This window comes from Stegodyphus dumicola, chromosome 2 (assembly GCF_044657685.1).
Source record: "Stegodyphus dumicola isolate Sdum_Otavi_A_Nest chromosome 2, ASM4465768v1".
Taxonomy (NCBI): domain Eukaryota; kingdom Metazoa; phylum Arthropoda; class Arachnida; order Araneae; family Eresidae; genus Stegodyphus; species Stegodyphus dumicola.
Window position 1 is genome coordinate 34,933,440 of NC_140769.1, and position 18,884 is coordinate 34,952,323.

The 18,884-nt window shown below is 31.8% G+C and overlaps 1 protein-coding gene across 2 annotated transcripts in view; it reads right to left on the bottom strand.

The window, feature by feature from the left end:
• The window catches only part of LOC118187877 (voltage-gated inwardly rectifying potassium channel KCNH6-like), a 925,365-nt gene that overhangs the window by 349,689 nt on the left and 556,792 nt on the right, over positions 1–18,884 (bottom strand). For both annotated transcript variants that reach the window (XM_085810566.1, XM_085810565.1), the window contains one exon: positions 6,359–6,570. In XM_085810566.1, the coding sequence (XP_085666692.1) occupies positions 6,359–6,570 (212 nt within the window). The remainder of the gene's footprint in view (positions 1–6,358; positions 6,571–18,884) is intronic.

Here is an 18,884-nt window from a genome sequence, read left to right on the forward strand (position 1 = left end):
CATGCTAAGAAGGCGAGAGAAATACCTTATAAGTTTTACAAAATGTGAAATAAAAATAGTTTTGTCAAACATTAAATATATTATTATATATGGTCATATTCTGACGTTAAAGAAAGCACGTGATTGCATCATGCAATCACATGCAGCATGTGACCTCATTGCATGTCGAAAATGTTTCGTTAAACGTACGTCAGCGTTTTAAATAAATAGCTGCTCTTGGCAACTTTTCTGTGTCAGGTTAAGATGGCACGATATGTTAGTGCCACGTTAATTCTTTTATTGATATTGAAAAACTTTCCTTATATTACATTAAATTTAAATCATGACGTCATACTCATACCTGAAGTGTCAAAAGATTTTTTATTTCTTGGTTTTGGAGTCAAAAAATTATTTACGAATTGATTGTTGCTTGGAAAGAATGAACTGACTTCCTTCATACTGAAATGTTTTTATACATTTTCTTTTCAAGCGTACATAGAACTTCTAAATTTTGTTTTGTCCGCAGCCAACTAGTGTACTTTTATTTCTTGCGAACGGAAGTTTTAAATTAGCATTAATGATTTCTTTTAAATGCATTAAAATGGAACGAGCAGCAATTTAAAATAACAAAATTCAAAATTCTAAATTATTCTTTAGCAATTACTATTTAACATCATTCTAAAGACGATTTGTGTTGTGTAATATACAATGCAAACAAACTCATTAAAGACGATGCACGAGCTGAGGCCATTTTCAGATAAGAACATACGAAAATTCTATACAGAGCTTTCCCTTCATATCGTTAATATTTCATAAATTTCTAACTCTGATTGAATTTTAAGGATAAACGGTTTATCATTCCAATATGCACCAGAAAGAAATCGAAATAACCTAGTAATTAGCAAAATCTTCCAATCTTAATAATTCTTATATTTACCATTGGGTAAACGTTTTACTAAGTAGGTGTTCTCATTCTTGAAAAATAAAGAACTCCGTAGATCAAGCAAAAAGTGTTCCCGCCCTTCTGGTTACCTTAAACAACATTTTGTGCTTGTCCCAAACCACCTGCCTTTCCATAAAAATGACTATTGATTATATGTCCAGTCACAACCCGTGCTTCGCTGGAATAAAATAAAGGACTATAGCTCTGGTCTAAGAATCATTATGTTGTCATAAATTCGCTGAGGTAATACACTAGATATGGTATTGATTTATGAAGCTTTCATAAGTTGATGACCTCAAGATGGTGAACTGGAGACATCGCCCCTATAAGAATTATTATATTTCCAATATTCACATCATAAAAATGAGCAGCTAATAATATTTTTTATATGAGGCTACCCACGTGCTGCTAAAAAAGGATCAAGCTGTACATACTGAAAATATAGTTTGTTTATACTTAAAGCTAATAAAATATACGATCTTTTAAGGTCTTCAGAATAGTAGCATGAAATTAAATTAAATAATGACGGTAACGATTAAGAAAATAAGACATATTTGATTGATTTAATCAAATGAATGCTTTTTTATTATTTAAGATACTTAGGATTTTATTAAATGTAACCATTTTTAAAATAACTAAAACAAAGAATAACTAAAAGATCATCGAAAATCAGAAATTCATATAAAAACTAATAAGCCAATCGTCTTCTGGATTTACATCTGAAAGATGCATTTTAGATTTTTTTTTAAATTTTAGCTTGCATGTATTACTTTTAAATACTATCGATTTAAATGTTAATTGTTTTAGTATGTTGAAAATAAAATCTTTAACTGCGTTCTGTAACGTATACAGAAATAGAATTAAGAGTTATAAGAAATAATAATAATAAAAAAAATACTGCACTGATCGAATTTCTTTGAAACAGATATCAGCAAAAAATGCTAATAATTAGTTTTCTTATTCAATATTTATTAATTATATTGCGAATTAATAAGCGGTTTTGCTAATACTTAAGTATCCATAAATATCCTAAAAACTGATTGACAAAAGTAATTGTGAATACAGTTGCATTATATAAAAACAAATATTTCTACATAAATCCATTAAAATCAATCCCCCAAGAAAGTAAGTTTTAAAAGACAAGCCCATATATTCAAAGCATGCAAAATTTTATTTCACTACTTAAGTTAGCTAAAATTTTTAATTTTTCATTTAACGTGCATGATGGCAAAATATATAAACCATAATTCTTATTTTAATAAATGACATATTTGCCAGAGTGCATTTGCCTAATAAAATGTATTTACATTTGCCTAATAAAAACTCAAATCTAATTTTCGATATCCTGTGATAATTATTTTAAATTTTTCCCATAGTTAAGCTCAAGCTAAACACTTATTATTATTTTGCCCTACCTTCTCTTTGATTCATGTCAAATATACTTGCTCAGAAAATCGGGTATATTTACTTATCAATCAAATATTGTGGTCGAATATACTTGCTCAGACCAAAATGTTGTGCAAATGTAAAAGCCACGTAAGAAAATTTAGAAGTTAGCTAAGATTAACTGCAATTTACGCTTTGTTGCGTGAAGATCTAGAGCCTATCCCATTATTTTCGTCGGATGCAGTGTAGAGTCATCTATCTACTATTTTAAATTGGAAAGTAAACACCTTCTAAGTTGATTACTTAAAGATTGAAACTGTTCGCTTCCCACGATATAGGGATGCTTATATCCCCTGTGCAAATAGTCTGATTGGCTTGCAGATACAGTCATTTGTACTACAGGCTGATTTTTTTTTAAATAGGAACTTCAACGTTTTTTTAACCTCCATCTGAATTGCTCCATAACTATGGGGATGACAACTGCAGCAAATTATTTGATTCCTCTATTTTTATTTTTCGTCTGCTTATTTCTATGTAGCGTGTTTCGCTTCACGAAAAGCGCGCGAATGAAACCTGACTTCAGCTACAGTCTCAGGTGAGGTGGAGGAAATAAGCGCTGCGCGATTATGACGACACACATTACGATTGCAAATAGGGAGGACTGGCAATAACCTTGAAGTGCCCTAAAACACTATAATACAAGTAATGTCATACTAATTGATGGAGATAGAAATTTGCATTTCTTTAGTTCGCGGTTGCGCTGAGCAGAAAGGGCAAACTATATGATTGCGTAAGTTTCCTGCCGAAAAGGAGAGGAGGGAGGACGAGGAGAGACGAACAAGTAGTCTGTCTTCCCGATTCTGAGGGTCCTGATGTCTGACCTCCCTGCTACGCCTATCTCATGAAGTTTGCCGCTGTGATTCTCTCAAGCATGGTGCAGAAACATGATGGAAGGAGTCCTACTAAGGAATAAATTTTGGAAGCAAGAATCTACTCAAGTTACCTGGATTATTCATCAACATTGCCAAATACCTGCCCATAGGAAAAGGACTGTTAAGCAGGATCAATTCATAGTGTACCAATCTAGTGCATTTTGTACGTTATCCATGAGTTCATTAATGTGTCAAAGCCTGACACGTATGTTCATCTATGTTGTTAAATCTTAAGGATAGAAAACGCTGATTAAATTTTATGTTTAATTATTCAACTTAGTGCATTTTATACTTCTGGAGCAGAGAACCTTGGTGCTACACCCAAAGAACTCGCTTTCAAAGAATACCAAAATCTTCAAATATAATACTTGTTTATATTTGTTTCTTCAAAATGTAGTAATATATATGTTAAGCAGTGTAATTTCTATCTACATAGGCTTTATTTAATACATACACTATATAAAATTAAATTTTAATCGTTATTTGATAAATATATACCGTTCCTGCTTAATAATGTAATGGAATTTTGTGGAATATTAGGTTTTAAATACTAAAATTTCGAAGTGTGTTTTCGTTTTCAGCATTCCCTAAATTCTTTGAGAAATAATTCACCACGTTTTTTACTCTCTGTTGATAGTTTCATCAATTAAGATATTGCAAAGTAATATTTTTCTCGTTAAGTAGAAAAAATTTTGGCACAATTTTCAGCATCTAGTACTGAGACTTTTAACTTCTTTGCAAAGTGTTTCACAATTCCCAACTAAACCTACTTGATTTCTTTTCAAATAGAAGACTTTTACTCTCTGACATATACTTCTGCAATAAATACAGTCAGAACAATAAGTAAAGTATAAGCTCATAAGATATTGTTTAAAGCTATAAAACTTAATTAATTTTTAACAACTAAATAAGAACTTTAGTAAGAATAGGTGTTCTGGAGCGTGATTTAGTAAGATAGTACAATGCTGACTATTTTGTTTAGAAAATGCATGCCTACTGAATAAAAAATCATACAGTAACCAAAAATAATACTACGTATTCAGGCCTCAAAACCTGTTCTACATCATGCCAGATTCTCAAGTTCATTACCTAAATGCTTCAGAGACTAATCTTAAAACATATGCTAAAGTTTAACATGAAAGTCCCAATCATGCTGAATAGATTTTTCAAACCAATTGCTATGAATATCCATGCTCAAATCAATTCTGATCATGTATTACTAAATATTTACTACACGTCTCTACAATACAGTATAGAAGAGTTATGATGACTTGACTACATCTGTGAAAACATTTTTTACTAAAATTCATGCACAGTGTTTAACACATTTGTAAAGAATTAAATGATCATTATAATATTTCATTTATGAAACAACTCAGTATTTTGCATATCAGTATATATCGTATGTATAATTAATATTTAATCAATATGTTATTAACAGCTCATTTGCTTATTGACTAAGCATCTCCATTTAAAAATGTTATTTCTCATGCTTCAAATAATATTAGGTTATCGATCCTTTATTACTTATAATGTGATTTTATATAAGCATTCTGCTGCTGTGTATGCAATCTTTGTTTAAAAAAAAAAAAAAAAAAATCCTGAAGAACTAATGTTGAAAATATTTTCCATGTTTTGTTGTAGTTTTAGTGTATACTTTTACTACAAAAAATTTAAAAAGGATAAATGTGACTTAAATGCATTGTCATATGCATAAGATATATCACTAGGTGCAATGACATTTCTATAAGTGCAAAATGGAGAAATATCTGTCAGAAGAATCATAAACTTGGTGAAAAATGTTGCAGTGTGAAATGCGTCGCAGGCAACTTACCCATGTTGGTTCTTGATGTAGTGGTAGAGCGACTTTTCCCAAAATCTTTAACTATGGAAATGGAAATTAATAATTTGATTGAAAAATCATCAATAGTTAATGCTATATTTTCTCAAGACTATGTTTAATAATCATTTTGCTTTAATGTATTAAACAAACGGAAATTGAATTCGCATATTGTACAAACACAAGGAAATATTTCAGTCATGTTCCTTATATATTCATCAAAATTCAAATAAAATTTTCCTTTCTTATTAAAGATGAAACGCAATTAAACAAAGTCCAAAGAAATGTGCAAATATTACCTCTCGGAATTCTGTAAATGTTTGGTGGTGCTGCCATCTAGGACTGTGTGTTGAAACTAAATATCAAACTATGACTGATAGATCTAAATTTTGTTATGTGTTATTACTATTAGTACAGGAAAACGATAAAGCTTATACTAGGCTGTTTTCCGCAATGTAATTATTTTTGTTTATTTTGTCAACATTTGGTCATTTTTTTTTTCATTTCATACGTTATAATAATTTCTTCTTTTAACAAAATGTAACAAAACATTTGCGTTAACATGATTTTCAAACATTCGTGCATAATTTTCTATCTCATTTACTATTTTCAGTAATTTAAAAATCCTTTGCAAAATATTCCTGTTATATTATTATCAGTAATACAGAGACGGTAAAAAAGAATGAACACATTTTAAAAAAACATATGACCCGAAACTTGTTAAACATATCGTTATGATTCAATAGCAGAATGTTTAGAAATGTCTGACGTTCCCATCTTATCATACCATAAATGATTCTTTCAATCATCACATGAATGATCTTGAAACATATTCAGTGTCACACCATATCAGTAGAATTTTGGAGTTACAACTGCCATTCTCCACACTTGTCCCTGGGGGTAACGAAACGTTTTACCACATACAGTATTAACAGGTATTTAAAAAAAAAATACAGAGGTTAAAACAACATGCTGTTATACTTAAGAGTTTTTCAGGCATTGCTTCTAGAAGGTCGACCAGTCGGTTTAAGAATAAAGAAATCTTCATTCACATTTTTACTCCCCATGCATCAAAATGCAAATTAATTCGATTAATTTTATCATTTGAATCATTTCGATGTGTTTAACAGTCTGAGAAGAGCTCATCTTTGTACTGATGAATTTGTATTTATGACTCTTTAACATAATTTGTGATTATGAGACTTTTTTAAATGCTTGTAATAAGGCAGAGTGAACGTAAATGCCTCGAAAGTACATGCCAGTGGAAGATGGACTTACCTGTGCAACCTTCTCCCCGACATGATGCTTGCTGTGGGCCTGCATGTCCCTCAAGAATTTGGACGTTGTAGATGATTGGCTGTTATCTTTACCCGTTCTGGCTGCACCGTCGGGAGTGTCATTGCATATGGATGGGGACTTGTGCCGATACCGGGGCAAGTCCGAATCCGACGACGCATTTGGAAGCGACTTGACGAGATTATTAGCTGTTGCTGAAGAAAGAGGACATTGAACATTAATCTGACATGGTATCAGTAGACCATACGTGGTTCAAGGTTTGATTAAAAATACGCTATAATAAATATATTTAAACTCCGCTAAACAGCCAGATGTTTTTAGAATAAAATTGCTTATGGGCTCTACGTGAAGCCTGAGAACTCGAACTTGCAAGAATTATTATGCTTAAAAGCATATTAATCCGAATTCTTCCCAAACTGATCTAATCATGAACTTCATGCAAAAACAACAAGTGTCATTTGACCATGTAAAAAAAAAAAAAAAAAAAAAAAGATTTTAAACATGTAAAAGAAGGATTCTAAATTCTCTTCTCTTAATTATTTAACCATACATATCAAGGGAAAGTTAAGTCTCCTGGATGCTCAGTCTCAGGCACGTACACTCAAATTGTAACAAAAATCTCGTTGGACAGATTAGCAAAGGACCGATTAAAATCGTATAAGACGCAAGCCGAGGAATTAATTTAAGCTTGATGTACATGTAGCAAAAGGACAGAAACGTTTCATTGTTGCATATGTGAAATCGACTAATAATTTATATATAATAATTTATGCATTAGTAGACATGTAAATGTTTATATATTTTTTGTATACAAATACTTGGCTTTAAGCACTTAAACTATTAGCCGCAGCATATATTTATTAAATGAAATAAGCAACTGATGCATAAATAACTTTGTAAGACAATTTTATAGTATATTACAATTAAATTTTCTGTCTTATGTATACTTAGAAGTGCTATTTAAGAAGAAAAAACTTAAAAGGTGTTTTGATATATTATATAGTAGGGGGAATGAAGCGATAATGCGATCCGCTAGATTATGTCGATTTATTTTGAGTTAGCTATGTCACTATATATAACCATCGTATACTTCGGCATAATAAGTAACCTAATCTATTCATTCATTTATTAATAAATAAATATTAAATAAATAAAATTCAGTAAAACATGAAAGCCTAACTATTGTTTTTAACAATTTTTGTATATTTCTTTCCTCTAAGACAGTAACGCTATAATTAATAATTTAAGCGTCTTTTACTTTGCCTGTAAATAAAGGAAGGGTTTCTAATGTAATTGCATTATGTTACTGGCTGGTTTTGGAAACAACATTTAAAAGCAGGACTAGTAGTAATACTAATATTTCAACAATCGGTTCACTGCGTATGCGAAATACAGATTATTACCAACGGAATTCTTTCATACATCAAGTGAACTATTTTAAGTGTAGCGATTTTTATTTTCAAAGAATAAACTATATTTTATTTATCATATTAATTAATAAACTAATTTTCAAAAATACCGAATTTTAGCATATGTTTTGCATATTAATACTCGAATTTTCATATTTTCAAAAGTTTAACGAAACTTTGAAGAAACGCGAAACAAGGAATATTCGATGAACAAAAACATTTAATAAAAATAATTTTTAAATAAATTTAAAAAAATATTTTCTTTAATTTTTTTAAATAATTTCTAAGTAAGTATGCGCGAAATACATCAACATTTTCTTTCAAAATTTGGTAGCGAATTATGAACGACAACATGTAAAAATATTCCCGGGGATATCACGAAATTCAGAAAAATGACGACAATATAATAAACTGTATGGCAATATCTTTCCTATAAATTATAATTTTTTAAGTTAGAGGACACTGCAAGTGAGCTTCTCAACTTTTAAGTAACTAAACCAAAAAGAAAAAGTGCACAAATTAGCTACAATAGGACTCGTTATTTATCGATTTTTTTTTTTTTTTAATTTACACGTTAATCACATGGCATTATTATATATATTTTGTTACCAAATTATGAAAGAAAAAAGTTGACATATTTTATGCATGTAGAGTTAAAAGTTATTTAAATTTCAGATTAATATTCATTTATCTTGAACATTGTCAAGTTTAGATAATATGTCTGCATCTTATGGGCATAAATCATGCGGAAATAGCTGAAATTCATTAAAGAAACTTTTATGCTTTCTTCAATACATATATAGCTTGGACGGTGAAAATTGCACTTGATATGTAAAATATTTTGTGAAAATTATAGATAATTTAAGTTAAAGGTCATCAAAAATACGTTTTTTCTTAATCGTTATGTTGTTGGTTCTCTAAACGCAGACGTGACTGAGAGGAGGAATTCAAATATGTTATTTACATGGTGGTAGTTACAGAGCTATTGAGCAAGCTGTCAGGCTTTTATTTAACTGATAAGTATTTAGTTTCAGATTCATTAAAACTGCTTTTACTTAAGTTTTTGTACGAGTATTTAACAATATTTTCAATATTTTTTGTTGTTTAATTTATAAAACACGTAATAAAATAATATAAATTTAAATAAATGTATATGTATTTTTTAACTTGGAAGAGACGAAAGGAAACGAATTTCTGGGAATTATGAAAAGGTATAGGGTAAAATAGGTTGAGAGCTACAATGTTAGATCGAAAAAGTGATCAACCAAGAATTGTTTGAACCGTTGAAGTGCTGCCATCTGCTATCGAAGAAGGAAACTAACTTTGCAATGTTAAAGTGTTTTCTAATACCTTTGCAGGCTTAATCTTGACAATACAAGATTGTCAAGATTTTGCAAGCATGTAATACTATAATTATATACGAAATGCAGACTTGGAATATACTCGAATCCAAATACTGTTAGAATTTTAAAACTATGCCTTTTTAAACTCTATGCCAACATGAGAATGCTGTTTTATCTCTATGAAAACGTTACACTAATTTGTTTCTTTTCAAATAAAATTAACAAATAAAATGATTAATGCATATTCAATTTATTTTGAATTTAAATTGTCAAAAAGTGTCGAATTTCCTAATTTTGAATTTTTTCTCTCTCCGATTGATTAAATTAAATAATCATTTTGAAACTATACGTAAACTCTGTTCACAGCTTCAAGCAGAAGCTTGCGTCATGTACTAGAATAACAAAATTCACAATAAATTTCAAAATTTGGGAATAAGAAAAAATAAATGTAAAAATTTATTATTTTATTAGATAATGTATTATTATTATTTTAAGAAAAGAAATAAAGAAATGTATTAATCACATGTTATCTTAAAAGGAAAATCAAACGAGCGAAATCTCAAAGCATATCTCAAACAATGATGTTTCTTCTCAAGTCTCTTGATGTAAGTAGTTAGAATCTTGTATTCTATTAAATGTAAGTAGTTAGAATCAAACTCTATGAATTAAAAAAAGTAGCTTTTTACTACAAAGTTCGTGCGAAAGTGATTTACCAAATGTAAAAAATAACTACGAAGAAGGTACCGTCGAAAAAATGCGAGTTCACAGGCAAACAGTTTTCATGTGCATATACCTATGTTTATTTTTAGATATTTAGGCTATTTAAAGCACAGGGCTATGTAGGCTCTAAATGAATATGAAGAAGAGATATAACATCTGTTTGCAGATGTTCTGTCAGGTCATCGACTAGGTCTTTCAAGAACATATCATCGAGAATACTAAAAAATTTATAAGGGAGTTTAGAGAATGAAATCGTTGAAGCTTACGCATACATTAATGCCTGATTTCTTTTCTATGTAAATATTGCTTAAAATAAGTTCGTAAAAGTTCTTTCATAGTGTTTTGCATATAAAATAGCTGTCATTTATTTACTTTAACTAAACCTTCATACTAAAGTGATATATAGCTTTTGTGCTTCACTGCAGACATGTATATTAAAATTTCCCGGCTTAATTACTAATTTATCAAGACAAACACTTTATTAAATCATTAAATCCTTATTCGAATATGTTAGAATTTTACATCAGAAAATACAGTGATCCAAAAGTAATCAAAAAGGAAAATTCAATATTTCAAAAGGTGTAGACAACAGATACAGCCCGTAGTTGCAACAGCTTGTAGCCATGAGAAATACCTTATATACTCCCCCTTTTAAAGGGCGACTGGGTATTAGGGGGCATAATCGCCAAATCCTGGTAGTGGAGAATCATCATCGGTAATTCCTTTTAGTTTCGGAGCCACTATAGATATTTTTCGCAGCAGCAGAGATATGGTATGGTCACTTTATTTAACCTGTTCCGCCAAACTATGTTAATGACACGACAGGGTTAGAAAGTTATCCTAGTCGTTGCTAGCAGTCTGACGGTTAGGCCGCCTTTCTATATCTTACATTAATCTTCAGTTTCTTTGATATAATTCTTTTCATTCACTTGCTTTATTATCTCTAAGATGCCCTTGCTGCAGTAACAGTCTGTGAACAGTCTATTCACAGGTTATGTGATGTAGTCGGAAAGAAAGAACTGCTATCGAAAGTGCTCTGTCAGAGGGCAGGAGAGCAGGTAATGAAGTGCGTCCGCGTCTTCCTCGCGAAGACCGCACGAACAGTTGACGTCCCGTCTGAGGAATCGTCTGTAATACGCTGGAAATTTCTGGTGGTTGGTATAGGCCTGAACCAGAAGAGATGAAAAATGAGCGATGCCCTGGCCTGGGCGTGTTGACCATTACACGACGAAGGCATGCTAAGAAGGCGGGAGAAATACCCTACAAGGTACTCGCTAAGCACTCGACTGTCGTTTGATACGGAAACTCTTGTTGAAAATTTTATTCGCTCGTGTAGGATTTTTTTTTTTTTTTTTTTTTTTTTCGTTTTGAATTTGCAACCTTTCAGCAGACTTGAATTTACCAATGGACAGGTTTGCACTCCCGGGCTATCATCATGAAGGTAGGTTATTTCTATATCCATGGGTTATCATCATGGAGGTAGGTTATTTCTATATCCATGGGTTATCATCATGGAGGTAGGTTATTTCTATATCCATGGGTTATCATCATGGAGGTAGGTTATTTCTATATCCATGGATACCATAACACACAGGGCAGGAAGCAGTGGGCTAGACAACAAAACTTCATTAGCGGTTTCACAGGTATGGTTCCCTCTGCACTAAATGCACAATTCGTCCCATTTTGGACGAAGAACAGCTCGAAGACAATCTGAGGTTCCTTCGCTCATTTTACCTTATCAGCAAGATGTGGTTTTCGCAGAAATTCGCAGAAAGACATGAATTATTGTTTTCTAATAATGAAAGATTCTATTGCCAGAATAGTTACATTTATCACCAACATGTTTTCCTTCATTTGTGTCAGAAATCCGTACAGTGACGTAGCATAAGTTCTCAATGCAGCTAGAATTACAAATGTTCAATGTAACGGCCGTCGCCGTTACATTGAAGAGAAGGACAGTCAGACTTGGCATGATACTCTGCACAGTATGTACGAATGTTCACCTATGATTTGCGTTACAAGATGGAGAAAACTTTCTTCCAGCTTGGATTTTAACGTCGGCAGAAACACGTAACTATTCCGACAGTAATATTTTTCATTGTCAAAAACTATCCCATGCTTTTCTGAGCAGGTTCGTGAAAAATCTCATTGTACTATTGTTTATAATTTTAGAATTACTAAATTTTTACTTCTTCTGTTACTTTTGGATTACCCGGTATGCATATTAAAATAAAGTACTGTTTTTCGTAATTATCTACTACTGCTTTTAAATATAATGAAATGTATTTAATGAGATTAGCTTTAATCTTTCATGATTACTTTAACATGGGAGTTTGCTTTATATTATAAGGTGCGCCCATAAAGTAACCGGGCGATTTTTGATAAATAAGAAAAAGATAATTGACCTTCAAATAAATTTGTCTCCTTCAAAATAATTGCCAAAGGAGTTTATACAATTTTTCCAACGTTTCTTCATGTCATCCATACACTGTTTACAAGCAATGGAACTAATATTTCGCAAAATAAGCGCAGCATTTGAAGTTGAAGGTCACCCTGTTATTGGTTTATCTTGAACGCTGTCGCGCTCACATTTAAAACGGTTGTACCACTCATACACATGCGTTTCTGATTACGATGCATCACCCTGTAGTGTTCCAATCATCTCTAATGTTTTGGTAGCAGATTTATCTAATTTGTAACAAAATTTAATGTTACAACATTATTCCAACTCGAGCAAATGTTTTTGTACAATGTCTTCTCAGAAAATGAAAATGACCGCGACGTTTTGATATGCAAACGACAAAATAACCAATTTAAACTGGGTCTTTAACAAAAGTTGAGGTATCACTCTTTCTAAACGCACATTTACTCTTTCACTGTTTTATTTTATCGTTTGGCCTTCAAATTTGTCTGGTTACATTGTCGGCGTAACTTCTAAATTATTAGCTTCGTTTGCTGTGGGAGGTAAAGTAATATTCAAATCATTAGAAATTATAAATTTATAAATTTTTAAGCATAAATGTATAAATAAATAAAATCTGTATAGATTTAAAATTTTAAAAACATTAAATATTCAACACGAAATATAAAGTTCTGGATCAAGTAAAATAAATACAAATATTTCCGATCATCTAGAAAATTGTTGGTTCCGAAGTATACATTATACGCGTTCCACGATGTTGTTCAAAATATTCTTTCTGATTTAGAGCTCTCAGAATTAATATACGAGTTCTTTTAGAATACCAGTTCATAAGTAAACATGAAAAATTGCAGTGTCTTTGAAAGATTCGAACTCTGGACCTCTCGAATTGTATGTGATTTCCAGTTATGTTACGAAAACATGTAGCAGAGGGAAGAAAACGCCTTGCATTCTCTCCGATTAAAAGGAGGACTTGAGAGTAGAAGACTCAACCGCTAAATCCAGATAATGTCTAATTTTTGGTCGGGTGCCACTTGTAGAGTTATGTAAAAATTTTAGGAAATGGAAACGTGACAAAATCAGCCATTCCCTTTTCCGCATTCAAACACAGGATCTCCCGATGCTAGCCGAACGATTTTCCAATTACGCCGTGAAGGCATGCGGTAAGAGGAAAAAATTTCTTCCAAACGTTTTAATATATATTTCAGTTTTTCTGGTTACTGAAGTTCATGATGCTATGCTGAAATCAAATAAATATGGTAGTAACTTTTTACCACATTTATTTGGAGGAAAATAAAGATTCCCTTTTCACAGTTACTACCTTTTTTCATTGCAGATTGACGTCTTTAAAAAATCTGATATTATCTTGGTAAGTCTCATTTAATAACGTATATTTGTGTCTTAACGTATATTTATTAATAAATAATATGTAAATTATTTCAATGAACTAGTAACTTCAGGTTTTTCTTTTCTTTTGCAACATTTTTCAAAAGATCTTAAATTCACGCATCAAGGGATATTTAACATTTTCAATTGACTTATTTCCTTTCAGTCAAAATTTTAAGAAATATACTATATATATGCATTATAATTTATAAATTATCACGCATATATATATCTTAAATTAGCAATGAGCATTTTTAAATTTTTGGTTTTTAGAAATTATTAAAAGACAGGTCTTTTTTGCTTAAAACTTAGTTTTGCAAATCAGCATACAAATACGAATTCATATCATTAAATTAAAAATTATAAAAAATTAAAATATTCTATTTAAAAAATCCGACGTGGACACCACATGACTTCCTTGTGCGGCATATTAAATTATACGCAATTTTGCTGCATTTCATTTAATCTTACTTCCCCGATATTCATTAGAGATATATTTCTTTTTTCAATTTATTTAGTTCTCCCTTCGCAGAAAGGAAAAAAATACCTAAAAACTCAAAACATCGTCATTAAAAATGTTAAAATATAGAAAACCCAAAAACATAGGTAGAGTTAAAAACCCTTAAAAATTTTTGCAATTAAAACTAGAGTTTAAATTAATTAAAATTAGGTGGAAAGACAGAATTTTTTGGTGCACAAAACTTTTGGCCCCACTCTCGGCATCTGCATGTTAAAGGAGTCCCATATACAAAATTTCAACGCTCTGAGACTAATCGTTTTTTAGTTATGCGAGATACATACAGATATGTACAGATGTCATAGAAACAATCTCTTTTAAACCCATTTCACAACTCGTTTTGGGAAAAAGTGCCCATTATTGTTTACGTAAGTACATATGTAACGCAAAAACATCGTTCAAATGGAATCGAAAGTGGCCAAAATGGATATTTTTGCTGAAATACGATATCCGAAATTTTTCGCGTTTACAGTACTCTCTTTACTTCGTACAAGGAAGTAAAAAAAATGAGCGATTTTTACAAAACTTGGGACTTTGGCATAATTTTAGTCCTAGAATCAAATACGGAAAAAAATTCCATGCCGTTTCAGAAAAATCCAATTTTGTGTCAAAGTTCGAACGTTATATTAATGCTATATATAAATCTAATATATATTCTAAGATTCGATTTCGAGACATGAAAAATACAAGTTGAATTTAATCGGTCGGCCGAGAAGAACGGGAGGTATAGAACTGTCCGTTTTTTTTTCTTTTGAGTGAGTGTATATTACATCAGTTAAAAAAAAAAAAAAAAAAAAAAAAAAGAGTGTTTTTTTTTACCCATTAATTATAAATGAATCTATACTATTTTACAGCTTTATTTCATGTAAAATCCTATTATTATATATTATTTTTTCTTACTATATATAATAATATAATATGATATGGTTACTTCAAAGCCAAAATAAACATATTTTTTGTGATACTTCTTTGGAAATATGAAGCAACTCTAATGATGGAACACAGAAAAAACTTTATTTAGCACTCAAAATGGCGACATACAAAACAAGAAGAAGAAAGAATTCTAACATTTAAAAATAAATTACATTCTTCGTGCGAGAGTCGCACGTGGCACTCTAGTTTGGTTTCAAATATTGCCATTCACAAATATCTTAATGTGCATCTATTTAAATTATTTAAACTACAAGATTTTTAATACTATTTAAAGCTGTCACAACCTCTCCCCCAAATGAGAGACTTTTTCCGAAGGGAAAAGTTCTGTGAAATTCGACAGTTTAATAAGCTCGGCTTGCTCATTTGTTAAAAAAGAAAAGGTAACTTTTCTCATAAGTTTCCAAATTTCAGGCCAAAAATTTTAAGTTTTAAACAAATACTTTTACACCACATTTAAATAGAAAAAATGGATAACGTACAAATAAATCAGTTGAGCATACATTAAATAATAAAATAAATTCCAAAACATGGTTACATACACTAAGAGTTATTATATTACTTAATTCTACTCAAAACATCTACGTTCTTGTGCAAAGATCCTTTGCGATGAATGACCTTAAAATTATAAAGTTGTAATGAGAGTGCCCAGTGCATCAATCTAGAGTTACATTTGGCGTTGGATTGTAGCCGGACCAAAGGGTTATGATCAGTTTGAATAGAGAATTCTTGTTGACCATCCAGATAAAAATGCAGTTTCTTGATAGCGCAGAAGATAGCAGCGCACTCCTTTTCAGTAGCACAATAATTCTTTTCAAACTTAGTAAATGTTTTGCTTATATACAAGATAGGATGTTCACGTTGTTCTTTTTCGAATTGGCATAGTACTATACCCATGGCATTGTCTGAGGCATCAGTTTGTATAATAAACCTTTTATCAAAGTCGGGAGCATACAGAATTGGTTTTTTGCATAGCAATTCTTTTAAATTTTTAAAAGCTTTGTAACATATTTCAGACCATTGTATATTTCCTTTTTTTGTTACCCCCTTCAAAGCGTCCGTGAGGGGTGAAGCAATTTCCGAAAATCTCGGTATGTACTGGCGCTAATACCCTACAGTCGTAAGAAAGCACGTACTTCTGTTTTGGTTTTAGGTGTAGGATCTTTACTTCATCCGGGATTCGTTGTCCTTGTCCCACAACATGGCCTAGGTATCTCACTTGATCTTGTGAAAATTTATATCTTGATGGTTTTAGTCGTAAGTTTGTTTTCTGTATTCTCTCTAGAACAGAAGTTAAGTTTTTAAGGTGCTCTTCCCAGTTTTCTGAGTAAATGGCAATGTCATCCAAATATGGTACAGCGAATCCTTCGCATGTAGCAAGGACTTTAGTCATAACTTTGCTAAAAAAATATGTGGCATTTTTTAATCCAAAGGGTAAACGTACCTCTGGATAAAAAAATCCGGAGTACTATTAACTACTAACTAATTCATCCTTTTTGAGAATTTCAGTCTGTCGGGGTGACAGTCTGTATGGCTTTATTTGTATTGGTTCGTTATTTAATAGCTCAATATCGTGACAAACTAAGTTTGTTAGTCCATGATTATTTGAAAAACAACCAGAATATTTCCATAAAATCTTTCGTAAATCTTCTATTTGCTCGGGTTTCAACCTTTTCTCGAGTTCATTATCCTCTATGATGTCCGAGAAATTTAATGTACTTGGATTGGAAGGTAAATGAGGAATGTCCATTTCTAAGTCTCCTTCCACTTCAGTTATCATATTAATCATTTCTGGTCTTTTGTAATATGGTTAAGCTTGATTTCGCTCATTTTGTTCCTCGACTTACAATATAATTGGTTTCTGAAATTTTCTGCTCTTTTTTTCCAGGTCCTTTCCATTGTACTTCTAGTTTACTTTGACGATTCGTTGATAAAACAAGAACTAAATCTCCTCTAACAAATTCTCTTTTCACTGCGTTTCGATCGTATCATGTTTTCCTCCGTTGTTGAGCTTCTTTCATATTTTCCACGGCAAGTTCTTGGCATTTCTTCATTCGATTAATAAGTTCGAAAACGTAACTGACAACGTTATTACTTTCTTCAATCGGTTCTAGCCACTGCTCATAAAATAAAGTGACTAGCGTTCGTAGGTTTTTGCCATGAACTAATTCTGCTGGTGTTTAAAACCAGTGCTTTCGTGTGTGACTGTTCTGAGAGCAAAATGAACTGATGGTAGATAATTCTCCCAATCAGAAGTGTCTCCTATACATACGACTCTTAACATCCTTTTTAGCGTTCTATGGAATCGCTCAACGGAATTACTCTGCGGATGACACACAGAGGCTTCTTACATGTTTAATTCCGAAACGATCCAAAAATTCCTCTGTCAAAGCACTGACGAAAGAAGTCCCCTGATCTGTTTGGATCACTTTTGGGAAACCCATACGACTGAAATCTCTAAGAAAGCATCAATTACAGATGGCGAAGAAATGTCTGTCACCGCAACAGCATCTAGATATTTGGACGACATACACAGAGCTGTAATAATATATTTTTTTCCAGTCTTTGAAATAGGTAGCGGACCAACAGCATCGACATTTATTTTAGTGAATATTTCGGAAATTACTGGTACTAATGTAATTGGAGCCTTTTTTTCGTCATTTCCTTTTCCAGCGCGCTGACAAGCATCACAGATTCTTACAAAGTCTTCAGTTTCTTTGTAACACCTCGTCCAGTAAAAATATCTAGCAAGTCTGTCTTTGGTCTTTTTGACACCCAAATGACCAGAAGTTCCTTCGTGGCACATCTTTATAATTGACGGCTTGAGTTTTTCAGGTATAACGACAAGCTGTCTTTCAAAGCCCATTTTATCCGTCGTTTTTTTAACTAAAAGCTCTTTTCTTGTCAGACTATAGTTCTCATTTTTGCATGTACCTTCTTTAACTTCTTTGATGATTTGAGACAGTTCCTTATGTAAGCTGAAGTAAGCTGAAGTTGTGCAACTTCTGAGTCAATGTTTACCAGCTTCATGAGAGCTTCATCTTCCGTATTTAGTTCCGGTAAATTATCTTCTTCTTCAAAAACATCTCTGCATGCTTTATTTTCTTCCTCCATCGGTTCCAAGATCTTCTCTTCAGCTATTTCTCTTTTCCTTTGAACTCTAGTAGAGACAGCATTAACCTGGTGTAACTATCAGGCTCCTTTCCTTGTTTATTAAACAGTGCAAAAGTTCGATTGCTTAATAAATATCTTCCTTTGTCGAGTTCATTTCTAATAATGGCAACCTTAGTTATTACTCGCCCAAGATCGCAATTTAGTTCGATATCAGCCAATGGTAAACAGGTTGGATTCAAATCTAATGGCTATTGCACCCACACATTTTCACCTGTCAGCATTTCCGGCGTGATGTATTTGCGACAAAGTATATCAATACTTGCACCTGAATCCCTTAATATAGGAATTTTATGACCATTTACGTAACCCATACTAGCATAAGGTAATAGAAATTTATCCTCTGGTTTTGCACTAATTCTGTTAAGATTAGCAGGAGATTCAGTACTATTCTTAAGTTTTGGACACTGGGGTCATAAATGTTGATAGGACCCACACTGATAGCATTGTGGCGTCTTTCGTTTTTCATATTTATCATCTGGACGTGGACTTCTAGGCCTATGAAACCAGCTTTGCGAATTAAATCCTGATGACAAATTTTTTTTCAATTTTATTTTTATTATCTGAACTCAATTTACCTTGAGTTAGTGCATTGCATCTTTCTTTCTGCCGA